Raw genomic sequence first — 27,496 nt, 5'->3', positions numbered from 1 at the left:
CTCCTTCTACTCTTAAGTGTGTGTGGTGCCATGAGAATAGTTCTTAAGAGATCTTCAGCAAGTTTCCCAAATGTCTCTACAAATATCCCTTCAAATATCTGCATTTGGCCTATATTAGTGCTGATATCAGGAGGTATTTCTTGACATTGTTCTGAAATGCCTTCCTCCGGAGCCTAAATAGGTATGCCTCATGACTAGAGGATAATGATGGCACAAATATGGCTCACTGAATGAATGCATCTTCAAATGACATACAACTTCGCAATAGGAGGGTAGAAAATTTCCCCTTTGGCAGTATGTTTGTGCAAATTCTTAGTGGGATCCCAAACAAACATGTTTGTAGTCACACTTTGATAAGATCATGAACTTGTTTCATTCCATTTTCAACAGATACAGGTGAAACTCGAAAAATTAGAATATCGTGGAAAAGTCCATTTATGTAAGCAATTGTTTTCATTAGCTACTGGAGTTTAATATTTGAGATAGACTCATGACATGCAAAGTGAGATATGTCAAACCTTTGTTTGTTATAATTGTGATGATTATGGCATACAGCTGATGAAAACCCCAGAGTTGAAATTGTTAATTTGGGGTTCTCATCAGCTGTACGCCATAATCATCACAATTATAACAAATAAAGGCTTGACATATCTCGCTTTGCATGTCATGAGTCTATCTCATATATTAGTTTCACCTTTTAAGTTGAATTACTGAAAGAAATGAACCTTTCCACGATATTCCAATTTTTCGAGTTTCTCCTGTACATGAATTATGCTCTACATCATGGAGCCTTGTAACCAGATACTATGTGCAGCAAGTATCTGCTTGTTCATGTGGATTTACTCACTTTCTGTTGAAACTGCTGTCAGCTAACTCATCTATAATGATTTTAAGGACACCCATTTCTGAAAATATTTATGTGTTTCACTAATAAACTGACACACAACACTTCCCATAATAAACCAACACACAACACGACTACCTACCTGTACCTGTGCTATGTTTTAGCATTCACAAATTAATTTCAAACTGATCCACACAAAAATTGCTTGTTCTGGGCAACCAGAAAGAAGGCATGTGTATAGGATAATTTCCAGAGGGTGTTGCTACAAGGAAGAGTTTACAAGCACCTGCTTCCTGCTTTTAACTAACTGGTTTATCATTGCATGTGAAAAGAACAATTCATCCTTTGGGGACATAATGACAAATCACCGTTAGTTTAGGACAGGAACCCTAAGGCTTGCTGTTGCTTGTTCACTTAATGTTCAGCCATGGTGGACATCTAGATCACAAAGCCTATGCTATAAACAATATGTTAGGCTTTAAGCTGCCATGCGAGTCCTTGATCATTCTACAAGAATGCATATCTTAATGAATTACTGTAATTCCGAAATATAACATATAAAACTGTTTTTAAAGGTAAACTTCACTTTGAGTTAATTTGTTTCTCACTTTCAACAGAATCGAAAAAGCGGCAATGCAAAGTTCTTTTTGAGTATATTCCTCAGAATGAAGATGAGTTGGAGCTCAAGCTTGGAGATATTATAGACGTTAATGAAGAGGTAAGCCATTTTACAGAATAATGGGGGATAAAATGAAAGTTGTTTCTCACAGAAATAAATAACTGAACTACCCACATAGACATTGGGAAATTAACCAAATGGGATAGTCAGAATGAAGATGTCAACAGCTGAAGATAACCTAGAAATAGATACTTAGAAATTAGAGGATTAGAGTATTTTGGAAGTATACATAGTGAAATAATGAGGAAGCTAGATTTGATAAGAGAACGATGTGAAACCTTAAGCTGCCTATTTTATAAAACAGACTTGACTGAGAAGGTGGTAAAGGATTTCTGTCTGAAATGCATTTCGGGATATAAAACGTCATGGGAAAATAATGGAAATAACTTGCTTAGTCTTCAGTCGTGACAGATTCCAAGTACTTGGCAAAATGCAGGAAGGAAGCACTTGTAATCTGTTTAAAATCACCAGATTGGATAATTCCACTTCTACATCCTCAGGAAGATAAATTGGAGCCCTGCAAAAAACCTCAGGCTTATCTATTTTATTTATTTAAGACATTTATATACTGCTTAATTATTCATATTTCTAAGCAGTTTGCATAAAAACAACCCACAGAAAATCACACACACACACACACACTTACCATGAAACTGAACACTAGCTTAAACTGCCTGCTGGAACAATACAACCTTAGTTGTGTGCCTGAAGTTCAGCGAGGAGGGTCCTTGTTTAATCTTAGTAGAGAGGGAGGGGCACAGGCTTGGGGCCTCTACATGGAATATACAGCTTCTAGTAGCTTCAGGGGCATGCCCCACCCATGCAAACAAGAGCCCCGGTCCAGTTCAAGGCCCATTTGAGGTAGACAAAAGCAAACTGCGAGGGCAATAGCTTGGAGGCAGGGCCTAGGGAGAGCCTCCAGGCCCAGAGAGAGCAGCCGGGAGGACCACGTATAGTCATGGGCCTGAAATTCCCCAGCACCTGGCTGTTTGCTTCACCCATACAAGTTGTGGCAAGGTATTGCTGGAAAGATTCTGGTGTAACATGTGAACGGAGGAAAGGGGATGGGTTTGGTGTGTGTTAGTTACAGTATCCAGCTTTGAAAGGGTGAAAGTGGAGACTCTTTCCCCCCAGGACAAAGCAATTTCCTGCTCCCCTTGCTAGCCAGTGTGGTCTAGTGGTTAAAAGCGGTAGACTTGTAATCTGGGGAACCGGGTTCGCGTTTCCGCTCCTCCACATGCAGCTGCTGGGTGACCTTGGGCTAGTCACACTTCTCTGAAGTCTCTCAGCCCCACTCACCTCACAGAGTGTTTGTTGTGGGGGAGGAAGGGAAAGGAGAATGTGAGCCGCTTTGAGACTCCTTCGGGTAGTGAAAAGCGGGATATCAAATCCAAACTCTTCTTCTTGGGCTCAGGCCTTATCTCACTTCTAAGTACTTTGAGGTAGGAGTTGCCAGTGCGGTGCCCTCCAGCTGTTGTTGAACTCCAGTTCCCATCATTCCGGATACCTGGGCCACACTGGCTTGATGCAAGCTGGAATCCAACATTTGATGGCACCATGTTGGTGGGCAAGAGACACTCTAGTCTTATCACTTAAAAAAGCTTACAGAACTTCAGCCTTAACTTTCGGAACTGCCTTTACAGATGAGTAGATCATGGTGACCTGTCTGAGCAGTTTTATACATCTCTGTCTCCGTGTTTTGATTTCAACCTGGCCACTGCAAAATTAGCTTCTTTGCCTCAGAGGAAGTTCATTTTCTGTCCCCCACTTCCTTAGACCAACCACTGCCCCCTAATTAGAATGCAACTGTGATGCACCTGATTATTTGATATCTGACATAAAATGTAGAATAGGACATTTGTTACTTACCATGAGGATTCCTTCTGGTTAGGTGCGTGGATGCATCCAAGGCGCTGGCATAAAACAACTTGAAATGGGCCTTTGATGCTACTCTTTAGCACAGGGGTCAGCAAAATTTTTTAGGAGGGGACTGGTTCACCATCCCTCAGACCTTGTGGTGGACTGCATGTGAACGCACGCGGCGGAGAGGGGCTTCTCTCTCTCCCCCAGCCCCACCCCTCCCCCTGCTTTCCTACGTCCTCCGCCACTCTGCCTGCGGTTTGGAGCTGGTGGTGGTGGCGGTGCCTCTCCTTTCTGGGCCAGCTTTCCCGGGCACCTGGTGCGGGTCCAGAAAGTGTGCCAAGCTCCAGCCGAAACCCCGCAACGCCCATCACAATGCCCACAGTGCAGCCAGGGACGGAGAGGCCAGCGGGTGGGTGGTGAGTCTGAGACACGCCTCAGCGCGTGGGCAGTGAGGCTTTGGATAGACTGGCACCAATCAAAGCCCAGCTCCCTTCCTCTGTAGGGTGGGGAGAAGCCAGGAGGGAGGAGGTGCTGCCGTGGTGTGTGTGTGGGGGGGTGCGCCCGGGAAAAAAATGGCGCAGCCCAAGTGATCACACAGATGCAAGTAGCAATTCCAGGACCATCCATGGGCCAGATCCAGAGGGCTATTAGGCCTGATCCCGCCCACAGGCCTTAGTTTGCTGACCCCTGCTTTAGCACCTTGCTGTGAGCAACCTGTGTTCTGTTTCATCCCCTATTGCTAATATTGGATACATATTATCCAATATTGAATTCCTGACGATCTTCTATACAGTGGTGCCTCGCAAGACGAAAATAATTCGTTCTGCGAGTGCTGTCGTATAGCGAATTTTTCGTCTTGCGAAGCACCAATGGGAAAATAGCAGTTTGACGAAAAAAGAATTTTTTTTCCCGTCTTGCGAGGCAGCCCCATTGACAAATTCGTCTTGCGGGGCAGCCTTCCGCTAGCGAATGCCTTTCGTCTAGCGAGTTTTTCATCTAGCGAGGCATTTGTCTAGCGGGGCACCACTGTAGTTGGTATATTACAAAAGCTGTGAGTTAATTTTCCCTTTGTGTAATAAGTAATGTAAGATCATCCTTTCTACAGGTCGAAGAAGGTTGGTGGAGCGGAACACTAAATGGCAAATTAGGACTATTTCCTTCGAATTTTGTAAAAGAGCTGGAGGTCATAGATGACGGAGAAACCCATGAAGACCCGGATGATGCAGGTAGCGTGTCGTCTGTTTGCAGACAGTTATATGGTAGGAGAAGAGGGCAGCAGCTCCAATCTTCACTCTTGCAAAATGGGTCAGTGATAAAAACAGTATTTCAATAGACTAAAGGGAAAGGGTCTGCTATTAATTTTCTGAGGTTGCTCGGTATATGTAACAATTTCTGCAATATTTTTTGCTGTTGTAATGTATGAAGGTGTCAACTGTAATTCTATTTTAGTTAAAAATTTAAACCAGGTTAAAACAAAAAGTACAACTTGAAACAAGTCCTAGAAGCAGGCTTTCACATACGTATTAAAGCATTTTCCTCCTTAACATTGCTTGTTAACTATTTCCACACATTTCCACACAGAGCCTGTTTTTCCTGACCCGCTCTCACCTGTAACCCCACCAGGGAATATTACTGAGTCTGGGCCTGCACTGATAGCACAGCCAAAGAAAATCCGAGGAGTTGGGTTTGGAGATATTTTTAAAGAAGGTTCTGTGAAGCTTAAGACAAGATCACCCAGTAATGATTCAGAAGAGAAGAAGCAAGATAAGGTATTTTATTTTCCATGTGTAATTTGTGATGTCATCTTTTCCAAAACAGCAACATTAGTTACTACTCAGCATCTTACGCGTCTATTAGCATTGTAACTTACTTGCTGAAGATTTTTATTCTACAGTATTGCTCATTGAAGAGTTGAATGGATGACATTCTGCAACAGTGACTGTTGGCAGCTTTAATGTAGAGCAGCGGCAGGCACAGAACTGTTAAATTGCACAGTATCCCACTTTTTGCATTGGGAGAGGAACATCCTTAGTTTCTAGTTTTTGATCATTACAGGGAGAAGTTTGAAAATGTGACAGTTTAAAAAAATCTGAAGTTGGGATGCCAATCAACTAGTCACGGCCAAATGTTCTCAGATATTACATGAAATGAAAAATGCCCTTCTGTAGGTGGCAGAGCAGCCTCCCGTTTGAATGGCGCTGTTGTGTCCACTGATAGCCAAGGTAAGAGTCAGGGTAGGGAGTTGCGTCTGTGGTCCTCTAAGTGTGCCTGTTGAAACACGTTGGCATAAAATCAGTTCCTGCTGCAGCTGTACTTTTCTCAAGGCAGTTTTGGGTGGGCACTTGCCACATTAGAAGCTGTTGTTTCTCTTCTATACGCTAAGCATCACGTATCACAATAGGCAAATTCGCCTCGGGAAGTATATTGGTCAGTAACCTGCCAGGCTTACTTTTGAAAGAGAAAGTGCAGTCTTTCCATATGCACAGAATTCCTTGGTAGTAAAGCAGTTTTTGTATGTGTGCATTTGCACGTGAGCAGCTGTGATTTCTGATGTGGTAAGTGTAGGTGCAAAGCTGCCTTGAGAAAGCCCCCCCCCCCCACACACACAGTTGAGGCTTGCTCTTGCTCCCCTGTGGGTGTTTTCATCATTCCATTCTGGCAGTATAGAGGTTTCTCCTGCTCTGCTATTTGACAGTGAATGTAGAGGTGCCTGTTCTGCATGATTCCCTATATGCGGCGCTTACCTTGGTTCTGGTGCTGCCGCCTGTCATTCTCCAATGCTGCTGTTCCCTCTGGGAATGCTGAAGCCTCATCATAGACCTAGAACACAGACCAAGCTGGAGGAAGCACATTCGTGTGCTCCATTTGGAGAGGATTAATTATTAAACCAGCAGCATAAATGCAAATCCAGGTAGCCTGACACAGAAAGCAGGTACAAATTGTGTAAATGTCTGCATATTACCTTTAAGGAACACTGCTTTGATCCCTGTACCTAGTAGCATTTTAGTTGGCAGGTGACTGTTTCCAAGTCAGAAACATTGCTACTGTTCCTAAACTTAAGTAATAATTTTCCAAACAAGAATAACATTCTTGCCATAGGTATTACATTAAAATGTTTGTTCTACATCTTGTTGATCATATGGGCAGGAGCTTTAATTGCAAATTCAAGTATATTTGGCTCTTGCCTAAGGACCGTTTTTAACCTTCACATTTCTTGTGTAGCCATTATTTACTCATCCATCTGGACCAAAAGTAACCCAATTTCCTGGTGCAACGAAAACAGAAATTGCAACTGAGGTAGCAAAAACAGAAACAGAAAGCAAACAGAAAGGTATTGTTTTATATCTTCATATTGTTTTGTGATCTTCATGTTAAATCTTTAGAACAGAAGCTGTTATTGAAAGGTTTGGTGTTAAGGTCATGCAAAACTCCAGCAAGCCAGTGTTTTTCTCAAATGCTTCCACAAATTCCTCATTTGACTGATGAATAGGAATAGCTAGCTCCCTGTCCTGCTGTTAGTATACCTCTCTGTCCCCTTACTACCAACATAATGTAGCCCCTCCAGCCCCAGGCTCTGCGGGAGGCTTTCTCCCAGCCTGCCACATTTGCTCGCAGGAGGCTTCTCTCGGCTTATAGTTTAGCATTCTGCCTCTTCCATCACCCCTTCCCTCAAGACGCTGCTTTCCTGCTGCCATATTAATCCCCCATCTGTCAGCCACCCACTGCTATTTTTCTAGAAAAAGAGGTGCCGGAACTGACTTCCAGTGAGTTCCCGCTGAAAAAAAGCCCTGCAGCAGCCCACCTTCTTGGGCCCCATACGCCATGGTCTCCATACCAATTTGGCGGTTGGGGGGGGGGAAGTAAAGCTTATGGGTAACAGAAAAATACCCACACACAAACACAGCATTTCTGCTTTGTGAGGGTTTCCAGGACAGAGAATATGGCAAGCCAATGTATGCAAGCGCATAGTAGGTATATAAAATCCACATTTTGCATCTTTGTATATCCTCCTTGTCCTCTTTCTTATCCTTTTAGCTCACTCCCTCTGTCCTTTTCTTTCTCAAAATTAGACGCCACGGCTGACTATATCTGACTTGCTGCTCTTCCGCCAACTCCAGCTCACCAATCTTTGCTCCCTCCCACTGCTATTTGCCCATCTAAGTAGTCATGTGGGCACATCCCTGGTGTTCTGAGGAACCGCCAACACATTGTTGCTGGCTGAATGTTAAACAATGGTCTTGTTCTGGACAATTACATGTTGGATTTTAAAAATACATTTGTGTTCAATTACTGTAAATTCAGCATATTTTACTAGCTATTTTGTTACCACCCATCTCCCCAGTGTCCTACTGGTGAGCTTTAAACACTGGCATTCATGCAACAGGAGTGTACTGGGCACGCATAATATTTATACTTCTTTTTTTCAGCTAAGGAATATTGCAAGACTTCGTTTGCCTATGAAGGTACTAATGAGGATGAACTTAGTTTTAAAGAAGGTGATATTATTCAAATAATAAGCAAGGTAAGACATTAATCCATGTTCCTTTTCTATTAGATCTAGGCATGCCAAAGTGAAGTTTCAAAGTTTTTGGATGTTGTCCAGTAAAATTAAGTTACAGGTGGGTAGCCGTGTTGGTCTGCCATAGTCAAAACAAAATCGAAAATTCTTTCTAGTAGCACCTTAGAGACCAACTGAGTTTGTTCCTGGTATGAGCTTTCGTGTGCATGCACACTTCTTCAGATACAAGTGTGCATGCACACGAAAGCTCATACCAGGAACAAACTCAGTTGGTCTCTAAGGTGCTACTAGAAAGAATTTTCGATTTTGTTTTGAGTAAAATTAAGTTTCGAATGCTTAAACTAACAAACTAATGAATAAGTATATTCAGTATTGGACTGTTCTTGGTTCATATGTTTTATAAGAGACTATGATTGAGACTTCTGTATATCTGAATTGGAGCTTCCCTATATAATTAACCTTTATAATAACAGGTAGGTAGCCATGTTGGTCTGCCATAGTCAAAACAAAAAAAATAAAAAAATAAAAATCCTTCCAGTAGCACCTTAGAGAACACCTTCAGTGTCTCTGAAGAAGTGTGCATGCACACAAAAGCTCGTACCAAGAACAAACTTAGTTGGTCTCTAAGGTGCTACTGGAAGGATATTTTTATTTTTATTTTTTATTTTGTTTTAACCTTTATAATATATATTTTTAAATTGCTTGGACATACAGCTTGTGGTGGTGATGATGATTCATTCATTCATTGATCTATTACACTTGTTTGCTGTGATACTACCTTGTAAGCATATGCATAAATATGCACTCGTAGGACAACTTGTGTGTGCATCAGTTACTGAAGCCCCAGTTTCTTTAAAGGAAGTGATAATTGCTCCTGGAGAAATGTAGTCTGGACCCAGAAGATGTCAACAATCTTATGCCAATGACTAACATTCCCTTCCTGAGTAAGTGACTGGCCACCTCCAGTCACTCCTGGATGAGACTGTTTTTCTAGAACCATTTCAGTTGAGTTTTAGCATGGTTTTGGGACAGAAACTGCCTTGGCCGCCCTGTGGGATGGCTTCTGCCAAGAGAGGGATGGGGAGTAAGACCCTGTGGATCTCTTGGACCTCTCAGTGACTTTCAGTACCATTAGCCATGGTATCCTTCTGGATAGCTGTTCAGGTTTGGAGTAGGAGGCACTGCTTAGCTGTAGTTCCGCTTCTGCTTGTATGGATAATTGCAGAAGGTTGGAACGTTGCTCGACCCCTTGGCCTTTATGCTATGGAGCTCTGTTGGATCCAGTCCCCCTCCCCCCCTTGTTTTAACAACTACATGAACCCTCTGGGAGAGGTCATCTGGGGATTTGGTCTGAGGTGTCACCGCTATGTGGATGACACCCAGCTTTATCTCTCTTTTTCATCAGATGCAGGTGAGGTGGTAGATGACCTGAATCTATGCTTGGGTGCCGTAATGGACTGAATGAGGGTGAACAAACTGAGATTCAATCCAAACAAGATGGAGGTACTATTGGTGGGTGGGTTATCCACCCAGGTGAATGGTGTTCAGCCCATTCTGGATGGGCTTGCACTCCCCCTGAAGAATTAGGTCCACTGTCTAGAGGTGCTTATTGATCCAGCATTGTTGTTGGAGGCTCAAGTGGCCTCTTGTAGAGATCTTTTTATCAGCTTTTCTCGCTAATATACCAGCTGCAACCACAGCCAGATGGAAATAGCTTGGGCGCTATGATAACATTTCCTTTAGAGTGTGAGACTGCCTTCAAGAATGGTCTGGAAGCTGTTGTTGGTCCAGAATAGGACCGCAAGGTTTTTAACAGACAGGGTGGTTGAGCCTGTTTTGCCGGCCTATTTCTGGGCCCAATTTAAAGTACTGTTGTTTGTTTAAGCTTTAATGGATTGGGACCAGGATACCTGGGAGATTGCGTTCTCCTCCGTGTATGGTTGCCTGAACCTCTAGATCCTATTCAGAGTCCCTGCTTTGTATGTTTCGTCCAAATGAGGTTGAGGCAGGTACACAGCAGGTACATAGCACACTTGGTAGTGAAAGGCTGGCTGTGGGTGCCAGGCCTTCCTAGTCACTCAGGCTTTTTAAACAGCTGTTGTTTTAAACAAAATCTGGGCTCTCATTGTGTAAGTTGCATTTATTTTGAAAACTGAGCAGTACATTATATTTTCCTCCAAACGTATGTGTTTTCTGGGGGGGAAAGACACATATTCTACAACTTTTAAAATTGTTTTTTACAAAGAAATGTTTGTTGTTCTAGGATACTGGAGAGGCTGGGTGGTGGAAAGGCGAGCTTGGTGGTAAAGAAGGAGTTTTTCCAGACAACTTTGCAGTTCAGATTTATGAATCGGATAAAGATTTTCCTGTAAGTTCTCACTATCATTTTATAGAAATCATGTAGCCCTGCTTCAAGGCATACATAGAACAAATACTGAACATATTTAGCTCATTGGTCATTTTTACTCTTTAGGCCTCATTATTAATCTCTTTTAAAATTACTTTTTAGTCATAGCACATAAGTTACAGAAATATATGCAACTCTTGAAAATTTTACAATACCTGTGGCATTTTAAAGACTAGTAATGGCACAGTTCGTCCCTGGTTACATCCAGTAAACCAGAGGTATCCTTAATCCAAATGCAGCTAACCTACAGCCAAGAAAACGGACTTGCTGGATACACCTGGGGACCATTGTCCAGTATCTAAGTCAGCATATAGCATTCAGCATTATAATTGACCCTCAGTGATGATTGATATCATGTCCCCTTTGCAGAAGCCAAAGAAGCCATCACCTCCTGCAAAAGGTCCAGGTATGCAAACCAAGATTTTATCTCTTTAACTTTTGACTAAAAGAAGAACTGATTTGGGGCTGGCTCAAATATTGTGAACGGCACTCCCAAGGTATACACTGTTCTATTGGAGATACACAAGTTTGTTTTTAAAGCCCTGCCTTTTAGTTTAAAATAGTGCTCAAGGTGGTCCAACATTAAAATATACTTAAACACAGTTGACCAGTATTAAAGTTCTTACCCCACAATGTGTATGTAAGCCTTAATCAGTCCTAAGGCTTACATACACATTGTGAGGTAAGAACTCATACAATCTCAGCCATAGCAAGATTTCCCCTATGATCTTTAATACCGGTCAACTGTGTTTAAGTATATTTTGATGTTGGACCACCTTGAGCACTATTTTAAACTAAAAGGCAGGGCTTTAAAAACAAACTTGTGTATCTTGGATTAAGGACTGGTTGGAGTTGAAAAATAATGATTTATTAGATTTGGAAAGTGATGGCCTTGGTTTCAGATGGCACTGGTATTTAATTAATAAAATAAAAATTAATAAAATGTTTTTATGAATAACATAATAAGAAAATCGCTCCACAAAATCTGGCAGAAATATCGAAGGTCTTTTAAACCCAAAACACCATGGTGGATATCCCCTTTGGAAATTGTGACGGTAAAGAAACGAAATATGGACAAGAACTGACCGACGTATAAAACTTTATTAGAGGAAAAAGAAGGGGAATTAAAACTAAAAGATTATAACGAAATCAAAAAGCATTTAGGCAGTTGGTTACAATATTTTCAAATTAATCAGAGGTTCCAAGAGGATAAAAAAATCGGATTTGAAAAAGAAATCTCAAAATTAGATGAAATACTATTGGGGGAAAGAAATAAAATTATATTGCGTATTACTAAAATGGGAGACTGAGGAAGAACAAATAAAAGAAACCATGATAAAATGGGGCCAGGACCTTGGAAGACCGATCATGTTAAAAAAGTGGATGATGTGGTATTGACTCTGCAAGACCCGCAGACATCAACAATAGAAGCCTTAAAGATTATTGAGCAATTTGGAGAACTGGCAGGCCTAAAAATAAACAGGAAGAAGACTAAAATGCTGGTAAAAAATTTAAGTATGGAGCAAAAGATTAAGCTGGAGCAGGACACAGGGATAGGAATATCAAATCGAGTTAAATACTTGGGTATTTGGCTTACGTCAAAAAATTCTGATCTGTACAAAAATAATTATACAACAACATGGAAAGAGATTAAACAGAGCCTGGAAGATTGGGATAAACTACAGTTGTCATGGTGGGGGAGAATGGCCACAATAAAAATGATGGTGTTGCCCAAGATGCTCTTCCTCTTCCAGACCATTCCAATTGTGATGGGACAAAGCCAATTTAAAGAATGGCAGAGGGCAATATCCAGATTTATTTGGCAAAAAAAGAAGCCTAGAATTAAATTTAAGATCCTAACGGATAAAAAAGAAAGAGGAGGCTTTAGTGTACCGGACCTCAAGATATACTATGAGTCGGCCTGTCTGGTATGGCTAAGAGAGTGGTTTAAAATTGACAATCCAGAATTGTTGGATCTTGAGGGTTATATGAACAGATATGGCTGGCACGCATACTTATGGTATGGAAAGGTCAAGGTGCACAGAGCCTTCCTAGATCATGTAATAAGGAAACCACTTTATCTGGTTTGGACTAAATATAAAGATTGGCTTGAAAAAAGAACACCAGGATGGTTATCCCCACAAGAAGCGCTCTCTGTCAAAAAATCAAACTCAGCAGAACAATGGCTTTCCTATAGAGACATTCTAGTGGAAAAAAATAACGAATTGGTCATGAAATCCTATGAAGAGATTAGAGAGAGAACGCAAGGATGGCTGGAGTATCGCCAAATCCATAGTTTATATACAAAGGATAAAAAAGAGAAAGGGTTTGAACAAACTAAATCAATATTAGAGAAAACAGTCATAAGTAACAACACTAAAAACTTATCAAAAATTTATGATTTTCTACTAGAATGGACAACCAAGGACGAGGAAATTAAGAGCTCGATGATTAAGTGGGCCATGGACTTCGGGTACAACATTGATTATATTAAATGGCATAAACTGTGGAATGTGACAATAAAATTTACAGCATGTGTCCAATTAAAGGAAAATATATATAAAATGATCTACAGGTGGTACCTCACACCAATGAAACTGTTCAAAATGTATAAATCAGGTGACAAAAAGTGCTGGAAATGTGGAGTTAAAGAAGGAAGCTTTATACACATGTGGTGGCACTGTGAGAAAGTTAAAAAATATTGGGACCAAGTCTACAATGAATTAAAAAAAATCTTCAAATATAATTTCAAAAAGGTACCTGAAGCCTTTCTACTAGGAATGGTTGGGGAAGATATTGAAAAAAACGATGTAAGGTTATTCCTTTATGCGACGACAGGAGCTAGGATCCTGCTGGCCCAATTCTGGAGACAGCAAAGGATCCCTACTTTAGAAGAGTGGTGTCAAAAGATGGTTGAATATATGGGGATAGCAAATCTAACATCCAAAATTCGGCAACAAGGAGGTGAGAACTTTGGAAAAGAATGGGACAAATTTAGGAAATATTTAAATAAGTTGTATACAATATAAAAAAAAATGTAACAGTCATAGTTCAGAAAATAATTCTTTATTGGAATTTGAAGTAGATTATATAATATCATCAAAGTACAAAAAGTACAAACAGTATGAGATAATAATCTGTAAGTTGGGCATGCATGGATAAGAATTGTTTATACTTACAGAATGTATTTTAAGTTATTAGAGTGTAAATAGATGACAGTAGACATACACAATAAAGAAGGGTAAACCGCGGAAATACCTGACAAAATAAAACAGCGGAAGTTTGGGGGGAAGCAGAAGGGGGGGTAATATGGGTTTGATCTTTGTTTATTTTTTTTAGTTTTTTATTTATTTATTTTTTTGTTCTTCTTTTGCTCCAGTAACAAACAACGAGCATAAAATATATTTGAGATATTTTAATTGAACAGAATACATCTTAACAGCTATGTGACAAACTATAGAATCGGTATAAGGGAGAAGCTTAAGAATAATCTTTTCTTCTTTTCATTTACCTGGAGATACTGGTATAGATCTATGTGAGATATAGATATTATACAGTGCTGTATTACTATTTCTGTTATTTTTTCTTTCCTGTTTGCTGAAAATTCAATAAAAAATTTAAAATTAAAAAAAAAAAAAAAGTGGGAAAATCTATGGGAAAGGGATATCAAATTCACACCAAACTATGATTTAAAGGAGAATATATTAAAAATGCAATATAGATGGCATTTAACGCCAGTTAAACTGGCTAAAATGTACAAAGGGACAAAAAATCAGTGTTGGAGATGTAAGAAAGATATAGGTACATATTTACATATGTGGTGGCAGTGTAGTGAAATTAAGGCTTTTCGGGAGATGATTTATAAAGAACTAAAAATAATAATAAAGTATTCCTTTAGAAAAAATCCAGAAACATTCCTATTAGGAATGTTGGATAATGACATTCAGGCTAAAGAGAAAGGCATACTAATGTATGCGACCGCGTCAGCTAGACTCATAGCAAAAAATTGGTCCGAAAGGATACCTAATAAAGAAGATTGGCAACTAAAAATGATAATGTATTATAATTTGGCAACAAAACATGAAGAAATAAAAGGTATAAGTGTAATAGAGAAAAAATTGGAAATTGTTCAAAGATTATATTAAACAACATGTAGAAAAAGCTGGTCTCCTTGCAGATATTTAAAGGCTCAAAAGAAAACCACAGATACAGATATGCAGATAGAACAAGGAAAGTGAGGGCAGAGAAGCAGTGGGGCAAGGGAGGGAGGGCTATGGGAGGGTGGGGGGTTGCGGGGGTAACTGGGAATGTTGACTTTATTTGTATTTTGATTTGCCAGATTTATTTGGTATGTATGATATGTTCTGTGGTCATTTTTTATTGTTTTTGTATATTTGTGAGAAAATTAATAAAGCTGATTTTTAAATATTAAAAAAACAATGTGTATGTAAGCATAAACACCAGTGTGTTGCATGAGTTGCCTTCGTGTGGTACCTTGAATGTTACATATCCAACATTCTCCTACTGTAAAGTGGTCCCTTTGTAGCAATGCATATAATAGTATAAAGGGTTTTCCATGACCATGTGATGGAATTGTTTCAATTTCTTTTTTACAAGGACTGTGGACTTAACACACATTTTGAAATACTTCTGCTTTCTTGTGTTGCCTGCCATTTTTGTATAAACTTAATAACTATAAGGATTCTGATTCTCCCTCCCCCCCCCAAAAAAAAACATAGTTCCTAAGTTAATTATTGGCTTTACATTCAGGTTTAAAGCCAGAGTTTCTGATGGCAGAGAAGAAGTTTCCTCTTCCCAAGAATGAAGAAAAAGGTAAAGGCCAGTTTGATCCCTGATAACATCAAGACAATAAATGACTGACATTGTAGTTTATAATTTACCTTATTTATTTTTCAAAAATGTACATGGGCAGTGTTTCTGAACCTGCCATGCCTGACATTTTTTACTTTTCTCTGTGGTTGGCTGCTACTCTACACTCCCCAAGAAACCTTCCCTCTTCATCCACAGGGCTCTCTGACTGGGAAACCTTAGCTGTATCTTTGCCAATTCTTAACATTTGGTGCTTCCGCTGCCTGCATGGGCTTCCCCCTCACTGGTGCCTTGTAAAACATGGCCTTCTGTCTTTATGCCTTGTCACTCCTTCTGTCTTTATGCCTTGTCACTCCTCACTCATCTCAAGGGCCTGCCAACTGCACAAGCAACACTGGGACAAGTCCCCTCTGCTGGTTTATCCAGTTCAGATCCAGTGTAGTTTATTTTCCTCTTCTGGCACATGCTCACTGTTTCTCTCACCCACCCTTTTAATGCTTCTCTTGAATAAAGTTCTAAATTGAATTCTGGGCTATCTTATCAGTTGAAGGAGATGAAATAGCTAATGGTAGTTGTAGAAGGTCATTTTCTTCCATCACCCCAATACTACTGACAGATATTTCTGTTTTATTTGCCAGATGAAAAATCATGTTTGGATCAGAAAATATCTAAACCAGCAGCTCCTCAAGTACCACCCAAAAAGCCTATCCCACCAAACAAGGCAAATAATGTGCTGAGATCTGGGATTTCGCATTTAAAATGGCCAGATAAACCAGTTGTGCAACCACCAGTATCTAAGTAAGTATGCCCGTTCCTTACATGTGAAAGCCACAGGGTTGGAAGGGACCCCAAGGATCATCTAGTCCAATCCCAACCAGATGCCTACAGGAAGCCCACAGGTAGAACAGGAGGGCAACCACCCTCTTCCGCTGTTCTCCAGTGGCCAGTATTTGGAGATGGGGAGCCTCTGACCCTGGAGGTGGCTCTCAAAACTCGCAGTTGCTTAAGAGACTGCCTTATTCCTTAGTAGGTCGCTGCAGTCTGTAGGAGAGCTTCTCCTGCAAGCTCTCCAAAGCCCCCTCTGCAGTAACTCAGCAGGGTTTACAGTGTGGTTGCCCCTGTTCTGTGGAACAGCATTTCTGTCAAGATATGACAAGCAACCGCCAGCTGCTCTTTCCAGAAGCACTTGAAGATGTTCTTGTCCTAAAGTCTTTCCCCAGCTGGATAAATGGTTCTTTACCACAAGTATCCATTTGTTAGGGTTTCAGTCTTGCTTTAAATGTAGTGGTAGTTATTGTTGTTGTTTTAGCTGTTTTAAATTATTCTGTGTGTAATTCTCCTTGAGAGAGTATTTTAGAAGGATGATGAAAGGGAAGAATCCATGCGCAAGAGGAGAGATTGAAGCATGTGGGACAAGATCCACTCCTGAGCCTCCAAACCAAGATTTGGAGAACTAGATTCATGAGCTGAGCCTATTTTTATGAATATGTGTATCAAAAATAAGCCTTAAATTGTCATATGCTGGGCAGGGTTGTTTCCCTATTTTGCTGTAATACCTAATGTTAAATCTTTTTTTCTCTTTCAAACACAGGACAAATGGGGAAGTTGTTTCCTGGCGACCAAAATCTGAAATTGAACCAGCAACAAAACCAAAGTTAGATTCTGAACAGTTACCACTGAGACCAAAATCAGTAGAGGTAGATTCAGTTGCAATAAAGAACTTAAAAGAAGCAGGTAAGCTTTAAAAAGAAAGGAAGAAGCGTAACTGGACAAATCTTCCGTTCAGGAAAGCTAATGACATAAATTGTGGGTTAATCTATGGCAGTGTTTTTCAACCACTGTTCCGCGGCACACTAGTGTGCCGCGAGATGTTGCCTGGTGTGCCGTGGGAAAAACGTCCCGGCCGTTGTTGTTGCCTTCCTTCAGCCAATCAGGGTCAGCCCGCGTTTGTACACAGAGCCGAAAACAGACACCCGCCTTGCCCCAGCAGCGCCGAGGCTACACTGCACTGCACGGCCCTGGACGCAGCAGCCGCGCCGGCCGCCTCAAAAGCACCTCCCTCCTTCCTTCGCCCTCCCGCCGGCCAATCGTCAGCGCCCTCCGGCCTGCCGGAGTTCCCCGCCTCCTCAGCCGTCGGCGTGGCCCTGAAGGGGTACTGCGCGCCGCGCGCGTCTTGTCGCAAGTGGGGTTCCGAGGCCAATGTAGGCGCGCGCATCTTAGAAGCGGGAGGGGGGGTGGAAAGAGCGGGCCGCAAGCCGCCGCCACGGTTCGTCAGCCCGCCTCCGACTACAGCTCCCGGGGTGCACCGTGGCCAGACCTGCTCTGCCCCCTCCGCGGACAAAACACCGTCGCTTGGAAGAGCGGGGGGGGGGGACTTCAAGTCCCGACAAGCAGCGCGGCCAAGCGCGCGACCCGTGAATCGGCGTATTCTGGAAAAGCGGGCTGAAAACATTCCACCTTCCTTCCGCCACCTGTTCCCGCATAGCCTGCTGGGATTTGTAGTTTGGGGGGGAGAAAGAGATATTGTGCTGCTTCAGGAACAGGTGCGAGAAAAGACTTGCTGCGTTTCCAAGGCTTGCTTAATGCGGTGGTGTTTAATCAAGGGAAGCAGATCCGGCTTTAAAGTTCGCGCGGCTGGCGGCTGTGCCTTAAGTTCCCTTGTCCGCTGGGGAATGCCAGGAAAAGTGTCGCGTCTCTATGTTTTCCTGCCTACCAATCAACTGCCGCCCCCGCAAAAAAAAACCAACCAAACAAGCCAATCCTCGTGATATTTACTTAAAAGTTTACTTAAAAGTTTCCCGACTGCAATTCTAAATGCACTTACCTGGGCGCGAGTTCCATTGTAGGCAAGTACAGGATGGCACTGTGATGCTTGGTTTTTTGTTTTTGTTTTAAACTACCTAGGTTCGTTTTAAGCCCACCCCTTTAAAAAATAAATAAACCAAGAAGCTAGAAAACAAATGGATTTGTTTAATAGTGGTGCTCGCTCATCGTTTTCACGAAAACTGAAAAGTCCCTTTGCAGCCTGAGTTTCATTTGGATGAGAGAGCAGAGTACTGTACTGAAGATGTCTGGTGCTTTTGTAGTATTTTCTGTATTGGAGCCTAATAATAATAATAATAATAATAATAATAATAATAATAATAAATTCTATATTATTATTATTATTATGTATACGCCGCCCATCTGCCTGGGTTTTCCCAGCCACTCTGGGCGGTTCCCAACAAAATATTAAAAACATGCTAAAATGTCAAACATTAAAAACTTCCCTAAACAGGGCTGCCTTCAGATGTCTTCTAAAAGTCAGATACCGGTAGTTGTTTATTTCCTTGACATCTGATGGGAGAGCGTTCCACAGGGTGGAAGCCACTGCCGAGAAGGCCCTCTGCCTATATCATGTTAGGATGTCTCAGGAGCTTCTCCACTCATGTCTTTGTCACAAAAAGTCACTCAGGTACAAGACTAGAGTCCCTTAGACCTTACTTGGGGCTGGACTATATTTTGAAAAAAATATGAACAAATTCCTATGCCCCACAAATAACCCAGAGATGCATTTTAAATAAAAGGACAGGTTCCAATTCTGTAAAAACACGCTGATTCCTGGACCATCCGCGGGCAGCATTTAGAAGGTGATTGGGCCACATCCGGCCCCCGGGTCTTAGTTTGGGGACCCCTGCTCTTAAGTCCAAGATTATAAAATACTTTCTTTGTGTTTATTTGATTCCTATTCAAGAGAATTACTTTATATATAGTCAATATAGGCACAAAGTTATTTTTTTTTAACATTTTCTAATGGTGGTGTGCCTCGTGATTTTTTTCATGAAACAAGTGTGCCTTTGCCCAAAAAAGGTTGAAAAACACTGATCTATGGCATAGTATGATGCTTGTTTTTACTGCAGCAGGTTAACACATAAAGGCTTTGCACCAGGCGTCGGCAACCTAAGGCCCATGGGCCACATGGACCCCCACCGCCCGCTCAGTCGGCTGAACCAGCACGGAGCTGAAGCTCCTGCAGCCAATGGGAAGCTGTGCATGCCTCCTCCGCGCCAGAAGGAGCGCTGGAAATAGCGTTTGCACATGCGTGCGTGCACACTCTGGCCCACCGCGGCGTCTGTGGGACCGTGAACCGGCCCAAGCCACAAAAACTTTGCCAACCCCTGCTTTACACAAATGAACTTGTCAAGGCGCTTAGTTTTCACAACTCGGCAACCCTGCTCTTATACAGTACATAGATTCACGCATCCTTTTGTTACTCAGGTTGCTGCATTACAGTACTTGAGTGGCTGAATAGCTGTTTAATCACATAGAATCATTTACTTAACACTTTTTGTTGTATATGGTTTCCTAAATGTTTAATTGCAATCTTATTCTGAGAAAGAGATCAGAAAGTTATACAGTCAGTTGAGTTTTGTATCTTGCTCCCAGTTTTCATCGTCTTCTTTATTTTTAATATGGAGTCCTCTTTTAGCATATTAATCGCCACTCTAATCTTCATTTTCTGCACTGATATTGGTAAAATCATAGATTCATAGAACTGCAGACTTGGAAGGGACCACAAGGGTCATCTAGTCCACTCCCCTGCAATGCCCATTGTAGAGCTTAAAAGTCTCCAGCTCTAATGACTGAGATATCCCAGCTATCATATTGTGTTGATGGTTTTTGTCATGTATTTTGACATTTCATACTCCTCCTCCAATATTGTTTTCTGAGCTTTAATTGTGACCTTTGTTTTCAAACCTTTTCCAGAAATTTCAAGTTTTGATCATATAATAGCTACCTCAGATAATTTATCACATCCCACTGCAAATAGGCCAAAGATGCCTGGCAGGAGGCTTCCCACTCGCTTCAATGGCAGTAATTCTGTAAGTACAGGAAACTGTGTATCATCTGTGTATTGGGGGGGGGGTATACCATGAATTTATGGGACGCGGGTGGCACTGTGGTCTAAACCACAGAGCCTAGGGCTTGCCGATCAGAAGGTCAGCGGTTCGAATCCCCACGACGGGGTGAGCTCCAGTTGCTCGGTCCCAGCTCCTGCCCACCTAGCAGTTTGAAAGCACGTCAAAGTGCAAGTAGATAAATAGGTACCACTCCAGCGGGAAGGTACGCGGCGTTTCCGTGTGCTGCTCTGGTTCGCCAGAAGCGGCTTAGTCATGCTGGCCACATGACCCGGAAGCTGTCTGCGGACAAATGCCGGTTCCCTCGGCCTATAGAGCGAGATGAGCGCAACTCCAGAGTCGTCCGCGACTGGACCTAACAGTCAGGGGTACCTTTACCTTTTTACCATAAATTTAATAAATAACAGGTAGTAATAATACATAGAAATGTCAGGTTTCATAATTCTTTCACTTATAAGTCTAATGTATGTATGTATGTATGTATGTATGTATGTATGTATGTTTGAATGTACTAGATGCATATTATAAATAGGAGTAATAAATGAAAATGTGTGCTTTTAGAATAGGTGGGTTTGCTCCACACAGAATGCAGATTATTCCCTTTTCTTTTTCCCTCTAGACTACTCAGAATTTAAGCATGGAGAAAAGTGGGAAGGAGCATAAAGAGGAGGAAGAAAGTGCCAAAGTAAAGCCACCTGAATTTAAAAAGGTACAAAATGGATACGGCTTCAGTCCGTTGTAATAAGAAATCTAATAATAGCAGTTCATAACTTGGTTGTATCCATTCATGTAATATGACTCTGTACAGATAAGGGGTATAAATTTATTTTGAGTGGCTCATAGAAAAAGTCACTTTAGCTGAATGTATTCTCTGCTGTTCTAAGTAAAATACACTAACTTTGTTACCAACATACCATTTTAAAACTTGCTTAGAAGATTGCTTGGGAAAGGTAATGAGGATCATAACTTATCCATTGCTTTTGTGGAGATGCTCTTTGTCAGATGGACAGAGTTTTAAGAAACATTGAAATACGCCTGGCTTTCCACTGTGTGGAAAATACAAGAAACAGCTTTTTAAACCACTGTCAAGTGGCTGGAGTGAACCTTCCGCGCCCCCCCCCCCCCCGGTTATTGTGCAGGCTGTCAGGGGCTGATGGGAGGGAGTCCCTCAGCCTCTAAGGGCCACAGGTGAGCCTCCCCTGCCACCGGCAGCTGTCTTCCCAGGGGTCACTGGAAGTATTTCAAGCTTCACTTCTTTACAGGGGTGGGGGTCAGCAGCAATTCAGCAGACGTCGCTTGTCCTTCAATATACAATTTTGACAGCTTGCATTATTTGCATAGCGTACATTGACTTATTAGATGATTTTCTTCTTATTTCAGCCATCTCTATTTGCTCCACCACTTCTGTCTTCATCACCAAGACCAAATTCTTTTGTACTCAGCGCTGTTACCGGGGAAATGAAACTTAAACAGGAAACAGACGAAAGGGAGAAGCCTTCTCTGGAAGACCTCAGGTCACAGGTTTTTGACCTGCTAGCTGTCGTAGAAACACTAAAGAAAGAACATGGGTAAGTGCTAATTTCACTGGATTTGTAGATGAAAGATATAGCAGATTTATGTCATGGCTCTTTTGTTGAAGGATTTTAGCATAACCTCCTGTATTAAAATTATATGATGTTTTAAGGACAGGGTGGGGAGTGGGTTGTAAAAACCTCTTGGCATCAAGTGGGAATCAGCAGGGGTAGTAAGGTTTTTTTTGTTTTGTTTTTTGCTTTTAAAAAAGAACCTATCTTGCATTTTTTTTTAATGGACAGATTGGTATGGGGGGTATGACTACCCAAGATTTAAGCACTAGTCTGGTAGGCTTCAGCTTTTATCTAACCAGCATTTTATTAATTTGTTTGTTCATTCCATTTAAATACCTCCTAATGTTCCACCTTTACTCCCTTACGGAGTACAAGGGAGCAGGCGTATTCTAAGTTTATCCATCGAGACACTGAGCAGACCCAGGTGTCCTTAGCAAGGTGAGGGTCTCATGTGCCTTCAGACGATACCCTGAGATGATGAAACCAAACTACAGTGGAATCACATCACACATGCATTGAACTTGTTCAAATTCAGTCTTACTTCCTTGGCTTGAGCTGATCTCCAGGCAGAAGAAAATGCCTGGAATGGAACTGCAGCTTCTGCCTAGGTTTTCCTGCAGCTCCCTTTTTGTCTTGCCACTTCCCACTGTTTCAGCTGAGGAAGCCAGGGGCCACTCTGCACCCTCCCCTCCCCCTGGGGTGTCACAGTGAGGACGACTGAGTCTGGAGCAGGAACTTGGCTCCCTCGGCTGGGACAGCCAGCGGTGAAGCAGCGGTGGGATAATTGGCTCCTGCGGTGGCAGTTGCAGCAAAGGAGTGGCAGGAAGACAGAGGGATGCAGGCCGAAGGTGTAACTCCATTCCAGACCCGTTCCAGCCTTCTTGTTCTGCCTGCGTTTCTCAGGGTTTGCTTCCCTTCTGCCTCAATGTCTCTCCAAGGGAGCCGGGTTGCCTCTGCACTCTCTCCTCCTTGCCTCAACAACCCAGGGAGCAGGGAAAGCAGTTGTGGAGAACTGAGGGAAGGCAGTGGAGAAACAAGTAGGACATTCACACAGGGCTGCCCCCACTTGCCAGCCAGCAGCCAAGTAGTTTGGCATTAAACATTTTTGCACTGCCTCTGGGACAAAACTCCTGCATGTGATGTGATTCTACTGTACTCTAGCCTGCTCCATACCTCTCAGCCCTTCCCTCGAACCATCAGTCATGGGTTGTTTTCCTTGTTTGTTGTTTCATTGGTTGGTGGTGGCAGTTCTTTCTTTGTTTTTCTGAGGGTGGGTCTGAGGAAAGCAGGAAGGGGCGGCCTCGAGAAGATGACAAGCCGTTCTCCAGTGTGCCAGCTCCGGTATTCCCACACTTTGGCTGCAATCCCTTACCCTCTTACCTGGGAGAAAGCCCCCTTGAACCCACCAGGACTTATTTCTGAGTAAACATATATAGGATTGTTTTTGACTCACAAACTGTCATGGGTGCTGCTTGTATGAGAAACCCTGTAGGGTAATATTTTAAAGACATTCCCTCTAGTGGTGAAAAAAGGGAGGAGCAGTCGAAATGTTTATGGTGCAAGGCCCAGTTGTAAAAATGAAATGAGTGTCAATAATGCTCTTTAGTTGCAAATTAACATAGTTTCGTGGTCAGATTTTGCGCGATTGTTTAGGAACTATATAAAGCAGTATGAATGAGATGGATTTCACCCAGCCAATGTTCTTGCTGATTTAGATCCACACGGTGTAATTCTGGAGGCAAAACACTTGGGCAACTTTGCTCTGCGGCCGTTCTTTCTGCTTTGAGTCTGGGCATAGTTTATATATTATCATGTTTCTTCAACCACAAAAAGAAGTGAAATTTCACATGGCAAAATTTAACTAGGTTTTCCTTTAACTTTTAAAGGAAGGAACTGGAAAAACTGAAAAGGGAGTTGGAGAAAGAGAAGCAGATGCGAAGTAACCTAGAGGTAATGTGTTTGAATAAGTTATTTGGAGCAGTAGGAGGCTTTGTTTTTCATAATTCCATTATTTTTGGAAGTTGAATGAGGGGCTATTGTTTAATAAAGCAGCCACTATCAGGGTGGGAGGGGGTGGACCGTGGCAAGGCCCTGTGCAAGGCCATTGGATACTCTTCCCCCCTGCGCCTGCAGAGCCAGGCTTTGGAAAGGAGATGTGGGGCTCTGGCAGGGTCCTAGAGCCATTTACCTCCTTCCCAAAGACAGGTAAATACTTGCTCAGCTTAAGGAAGGAGGCAAGAGGACTCTAGGACCCTCTCACACCTCCTTCCCAAAGCCAGGCAAGCACTTACTGGGCCTTGAACAGGTGCCCTCCTCGGCTGCATGCCCAGTGCGACCACATGGCTCACTCTGTCCTAAATTCCCCTCTGCCACTATGAAATACTACACACATTGACTTGATTGTTTTGCTGACGGTGGGGAAGAATTCCCCCAAATACAAAGTAGAGACACTAGAGTGGATAGGAAACTTTGGGGAACAATATTGGAGCATTGTTTTTCCTGAGATATCTCCCAGTCCTTAGTTTGGAATCGTTTGTATTAAGGAACAGTTTTTTCATAGAATTGTAGAGTTGGAAGGGGCCATGAGGCTCATCTAATCCCTCCTGCAAGGCAGGAATCTTGCCTAAAGTGAGGGCTTGAACCCATGCCCCTGAGATCGAGTCTCATGCTCTACCAGAAATGCTAGGTGCCAAAATATTGAGGGGATGAGCCCATGCTTCTGCGATGTTTCTTTATGAATCACACCTTAAGCTTAAGTGGCCTCAGTTGCAATTAGTCTAGAAGCAGATAATGAATAACATGAAACTATCATTTGTGCTAGTGAAAAGCTTTAAATTTATTATTTTTAAATCACAGTTTCAATACACATTTGTGTACTATTCAATGCATTCAGTTGTGAGCAAATATGTTTATCTGCTGAAGTGTTTTATGGTACAAAACCTAACTCAGGTTAGTGATTACACAGATGCACATTAATTACACAAAGATGTTTCAATGGCTGGATGGCTCAATGAATACAATTAAAATTCTTACACTTTTCACTAGCCCTACAATAGAAGATTCAGAACTTGTGGGCCTCCAGATGTTGTTGGCCTGCAACTCGCATCCTCCCTGACCATTGCACAGGCTGCATGGGGCAGATGGGAGTCTGACCACATGGGGGGGGGGCACAGGCTCTGGTGATCAGCTTTCCAACCAAGCATGTTGTAGCACATCTTTAAGCTTTACTGGAAAATATAGGCAAAGTTATTCATTTCTGTATTAAAGTTTTAATGTGTCTCATCCACAGGTGGAAATAGAGAAGCTCAAGAAAGCTGTCATAACGACATGAAAGAGCCATAGACCTTGCCAGGATTTTGGAGTCAAAATACAAATGAAGCTAACTTGACTTTTCTTTTTTTACTTCAAACCAATGAATGGGCAGCATTCCATTTTAAAAAACAAATAAATGAATATAATCTTCTATTTAGTGAGCTAAGAGAAGAAAACGAACCACTTTTTTTGTTTCTTACCAATATAGGAGGGGCCTTATTTCTTACTGTGCTGGAATCGCAGACCTTTATTTCCTTGGTTTGCTTGAAAATACTACTGAATCTGTATAAAAAGAGGGGTTCTTACTAGATTTTTATTGAGCATCTATAGTCTAATTTTTAAGAGATCTGTACTATATATATAAGGCAGTATATCTTTGCAAAGAAACTCTGTAAAGGAGCCTATAGGGAGGCACCTGGTCTACCCTTGTACTCATTATAGCCACTACTTTCCCCACGATGCTAAAGGGAATATGATGTTTGTATTTTTTTAATTATTATTTTTTGCATTTCTACCCAGGGTTACACTGTCGTGCCTGTCTGCAGTGAGAGTATTAATAATATGCTATTTTATAGTTCAGGATGATGCTGGGGGTTTGTTCTTGCTTAACAGTACAACGTATTAAGATTCTTTGACTGAGAAGAATATTCTGTCACTTGCACTATAGGAGTCATGAAAGGGACTTAGGGTTGGACCACACACAAACCCCCACGCCCAGGTCAGTGCTTAATTACCACAAGGAATGTGGGCATATGGTTGAAATGGTCTTGTAATTCACCCTGTTGTGCCTAAATATTGCAGCACATGGCATGCTAAGCAATTCTTCGCTTTCATAAATTTTATTCTAACACTACAGTATCTTACAGCTTCATAAAGATTTTTAGCACTAATCATAATAGCATTATTAAAATCTTCATGTGACAGTGAAGTGCTGTTTAGAGCTACCCGCCTGTTGACGACGTGCGACCTTGACGGGGCTGCTGCTACCTACACTAAGACACAAGGGGATTCTTAGAGACTGGACTCTTGTGCACATCATAGTAGTACAGTGTGCTCCAGAAATGAAAGGAGTTGATTTTGTTTGGAAGAAAAGACTTCTTTTTGGAGTAATTTTGCCCCTCCCCATTTCTTCCTACAAAGGAGAAAAACTAAAAATGCTCCACGTTGCATTCAAGTCAAGGCTAAAAATACAAAACCCATTCTGTCTCTTGTTTCTCCTTCATTTCCTTTCTAAAACAGTATAAAAAGGCAATATTTCCCGAGTGGTCTTTAGTTAACCAAATTAAAATAATGTGAAATCTTAACTTTTCCTGTGTCAGTAGTTTTCATGTTCATCTGCTCTCCTTTAATTAAACAAAACTTGGATGGCATAAGTATTTTGTCATAGTTGTATCAGAATACCAACAATTATTAATTGTTAGCAAGTGCAGAAATCTGAATTTCTGCTTGCAGGTATATCAGTTGTGAATTAGTGGATTAAAATGTAGGAACAGAAACGAGTGTATAAAAACAAGATGCCTGTTTGATTACCATATTGGTGCTTAACTAATGACAAACATCTAATTAATCAGTTGTTAATTATTGGTTTTTTGTTGCCAATTTTCACATTGTTAACTTACTAGTCAAACCATCAGTCTAGTGCAGCCTTTCTTAACCTTGAATTCCCAAATATTGTCAGACTCACACCTTCCCTGACTTCTGCTGGCTATGGATGATGGCAGTTGTAGTCCAACACTATCTGGGGACCCATGGTTAAGAAAGGCAGATCTAGTAAAACTAATCTGGTACTAATTCATAATTTTTGTTGATCAACAAATTTTCTCTTGTCTTACTAGCCAGACCCGTGACTTGAGTTGGCATTGATTCCTCCTTCCACTGAGTCCCATGGCATATGCAGAGGACATGGGGAGGAGGGTATCTGCCCCTGAGTTGGACTTTCTACAGAAGGTTCAAGTGGCAGCTTCCTGCCGTTGCCTCCTGCAGAAGCTCAAGGGGAGGGGACAGGTGACTGCCATCCTACAAGTTGTGCTTCTGCTGCAGCCTTTAAAAGCCCAAAGGGGCAGCAAGAAGCCATCTCTTCCACCGCCCTGGTTCATGTAAAAAAAGAAGGGGCCATTTCTTTCCTTTCCATTGGGATTTTTACAGGAGCACTTAGCTGCTGGAGCTTTCTACAAAAGCACAGTGAAACTGCCACTCCTTTCTTCTCTATTCACCATGAAGGAAAAGGGAGGTGATTTTGTTTGCACTGCCAATTGGGCTTTTTCAGAAACACCAGCCACACTCTCCTGCTGTCTCCTGTAAAACAGCAGCTGCTTTCCTTTGCCATAAAAAAGGCTTTTCAATATTTTTTTAGGAGTAGCATTTCTTTACTGCCTCTGCAAAAAAAGAGAGGCACAGTTTGTCTCTATTTCTGTTGGGTTTTTGCAGGAAACTACCATGAGGTGCTAAAAGGTTTTTTTAAAAAAAGAAAAGGGGGGGGGAGAAACAACAGAAGCCCAATTTGTAGGAGGCAAAACACCTTATCCTTATGTTCTTTCTTGGAGAAGTATTTTCCCCAG

The 27,496-nt window shown here is 41.8% G+C and overlaps 1 protein-coding gene across 6 annotated transcripts in view; it reads left to right on the top strand.

The window, feature by feature from the left end:
- CD2AP (CD2 associated protein) overlaps positions 1 to 25,058 on the top strand; it is a 37,468-nt gene extending 12,410 nt beyond the window's left edge. For 2 of the 6 annotated variants that reach the window (XM_033145571.1, XM_033145575.1), the window contains 15 exons: positions 1,462 to 1,562; positions 4,492 to 4,612; positions 4,968 to 5,155; positions 6,609 to 6,717; positions 7,814 to 7,908; positions 10,169 to 10,273; positions 10,682 to 10,718; positions 15,083 to 15,145; positions 15,781 to 15,940; positions 16,734 to 16,876; positions 19,889 to 20,004; positions 20,660 to 20,749; positions 21,421 to 21,608; positions 23,513 to 23,576; positions 24,916 to 25,058. In XM_033145571.1, the coding sequence (XP_033001462.1) occupies positions 1,462 to 1,562; positions 4,492 to 4,612; positions 4,968 to 5,155; positions 6,609 to 6,717; positions 7,814 to 7,908; positions 10,169 to 10,273; positions 10,682 to 10,718; positions 15,083 to 15,145; positions 15,781 to 15,940; positions 16,734 to 16,876; positions 19,889 to 20,004; positions 20,660 to 20,749; positions 21,421 to 21,608; positions 23,513 to 23,576; positions 24,916 to 24,957 (1,622 nt within the window). In that variant the 3' untranslated portion in view covers positions 24,958 to 25,058. The remainder of the gene's footprint in view (positions 1 to 1,461; positions 1,563 to 4,491; positions 4,613 to 4,967; positions 5,156 to 6,608; positions 6,718 to 7,813; positions 7,909 to 10,168; positions 10,274 to 10,681; positions 10,719 to 15,082; positions 15,146 to 15,780; positions 15,941 to 16,733; positions 16,877 to 19,888; positions 20,005 to 20,659; positions 20,750 to 21,420; positions 21,609 to 23,512; positions 23,577 to 24,915) is intronic. The other 4 variants (XM_033145572.1, XM_033145574.1, XM_033145573.1 and 1 more) reach the window with 4 other exon arrangements.
- Positions 25,059 to 27,496: the final 2,438 nt, after the last annotated feature.

This window comes from Lacerta agilis, chromosome 3 (assembly GCF_009819535.1).
Source record: "Lacerta agilis isolate rLacAgi1 chromosome 3, rLacAgi1.pri, whole genome shotgun sequence".
NCBI classification, from domain to species: Eukaryota; Metazoa; Chordata; class Lepidosauria; order Squamata; family Lacertidae; genus Lacerta; species Lacerta agilis.
Note: the sequence above shows the minus strand (reverse complement) of the source record. Positions and strands in the feature narration are given on the sequence as shown.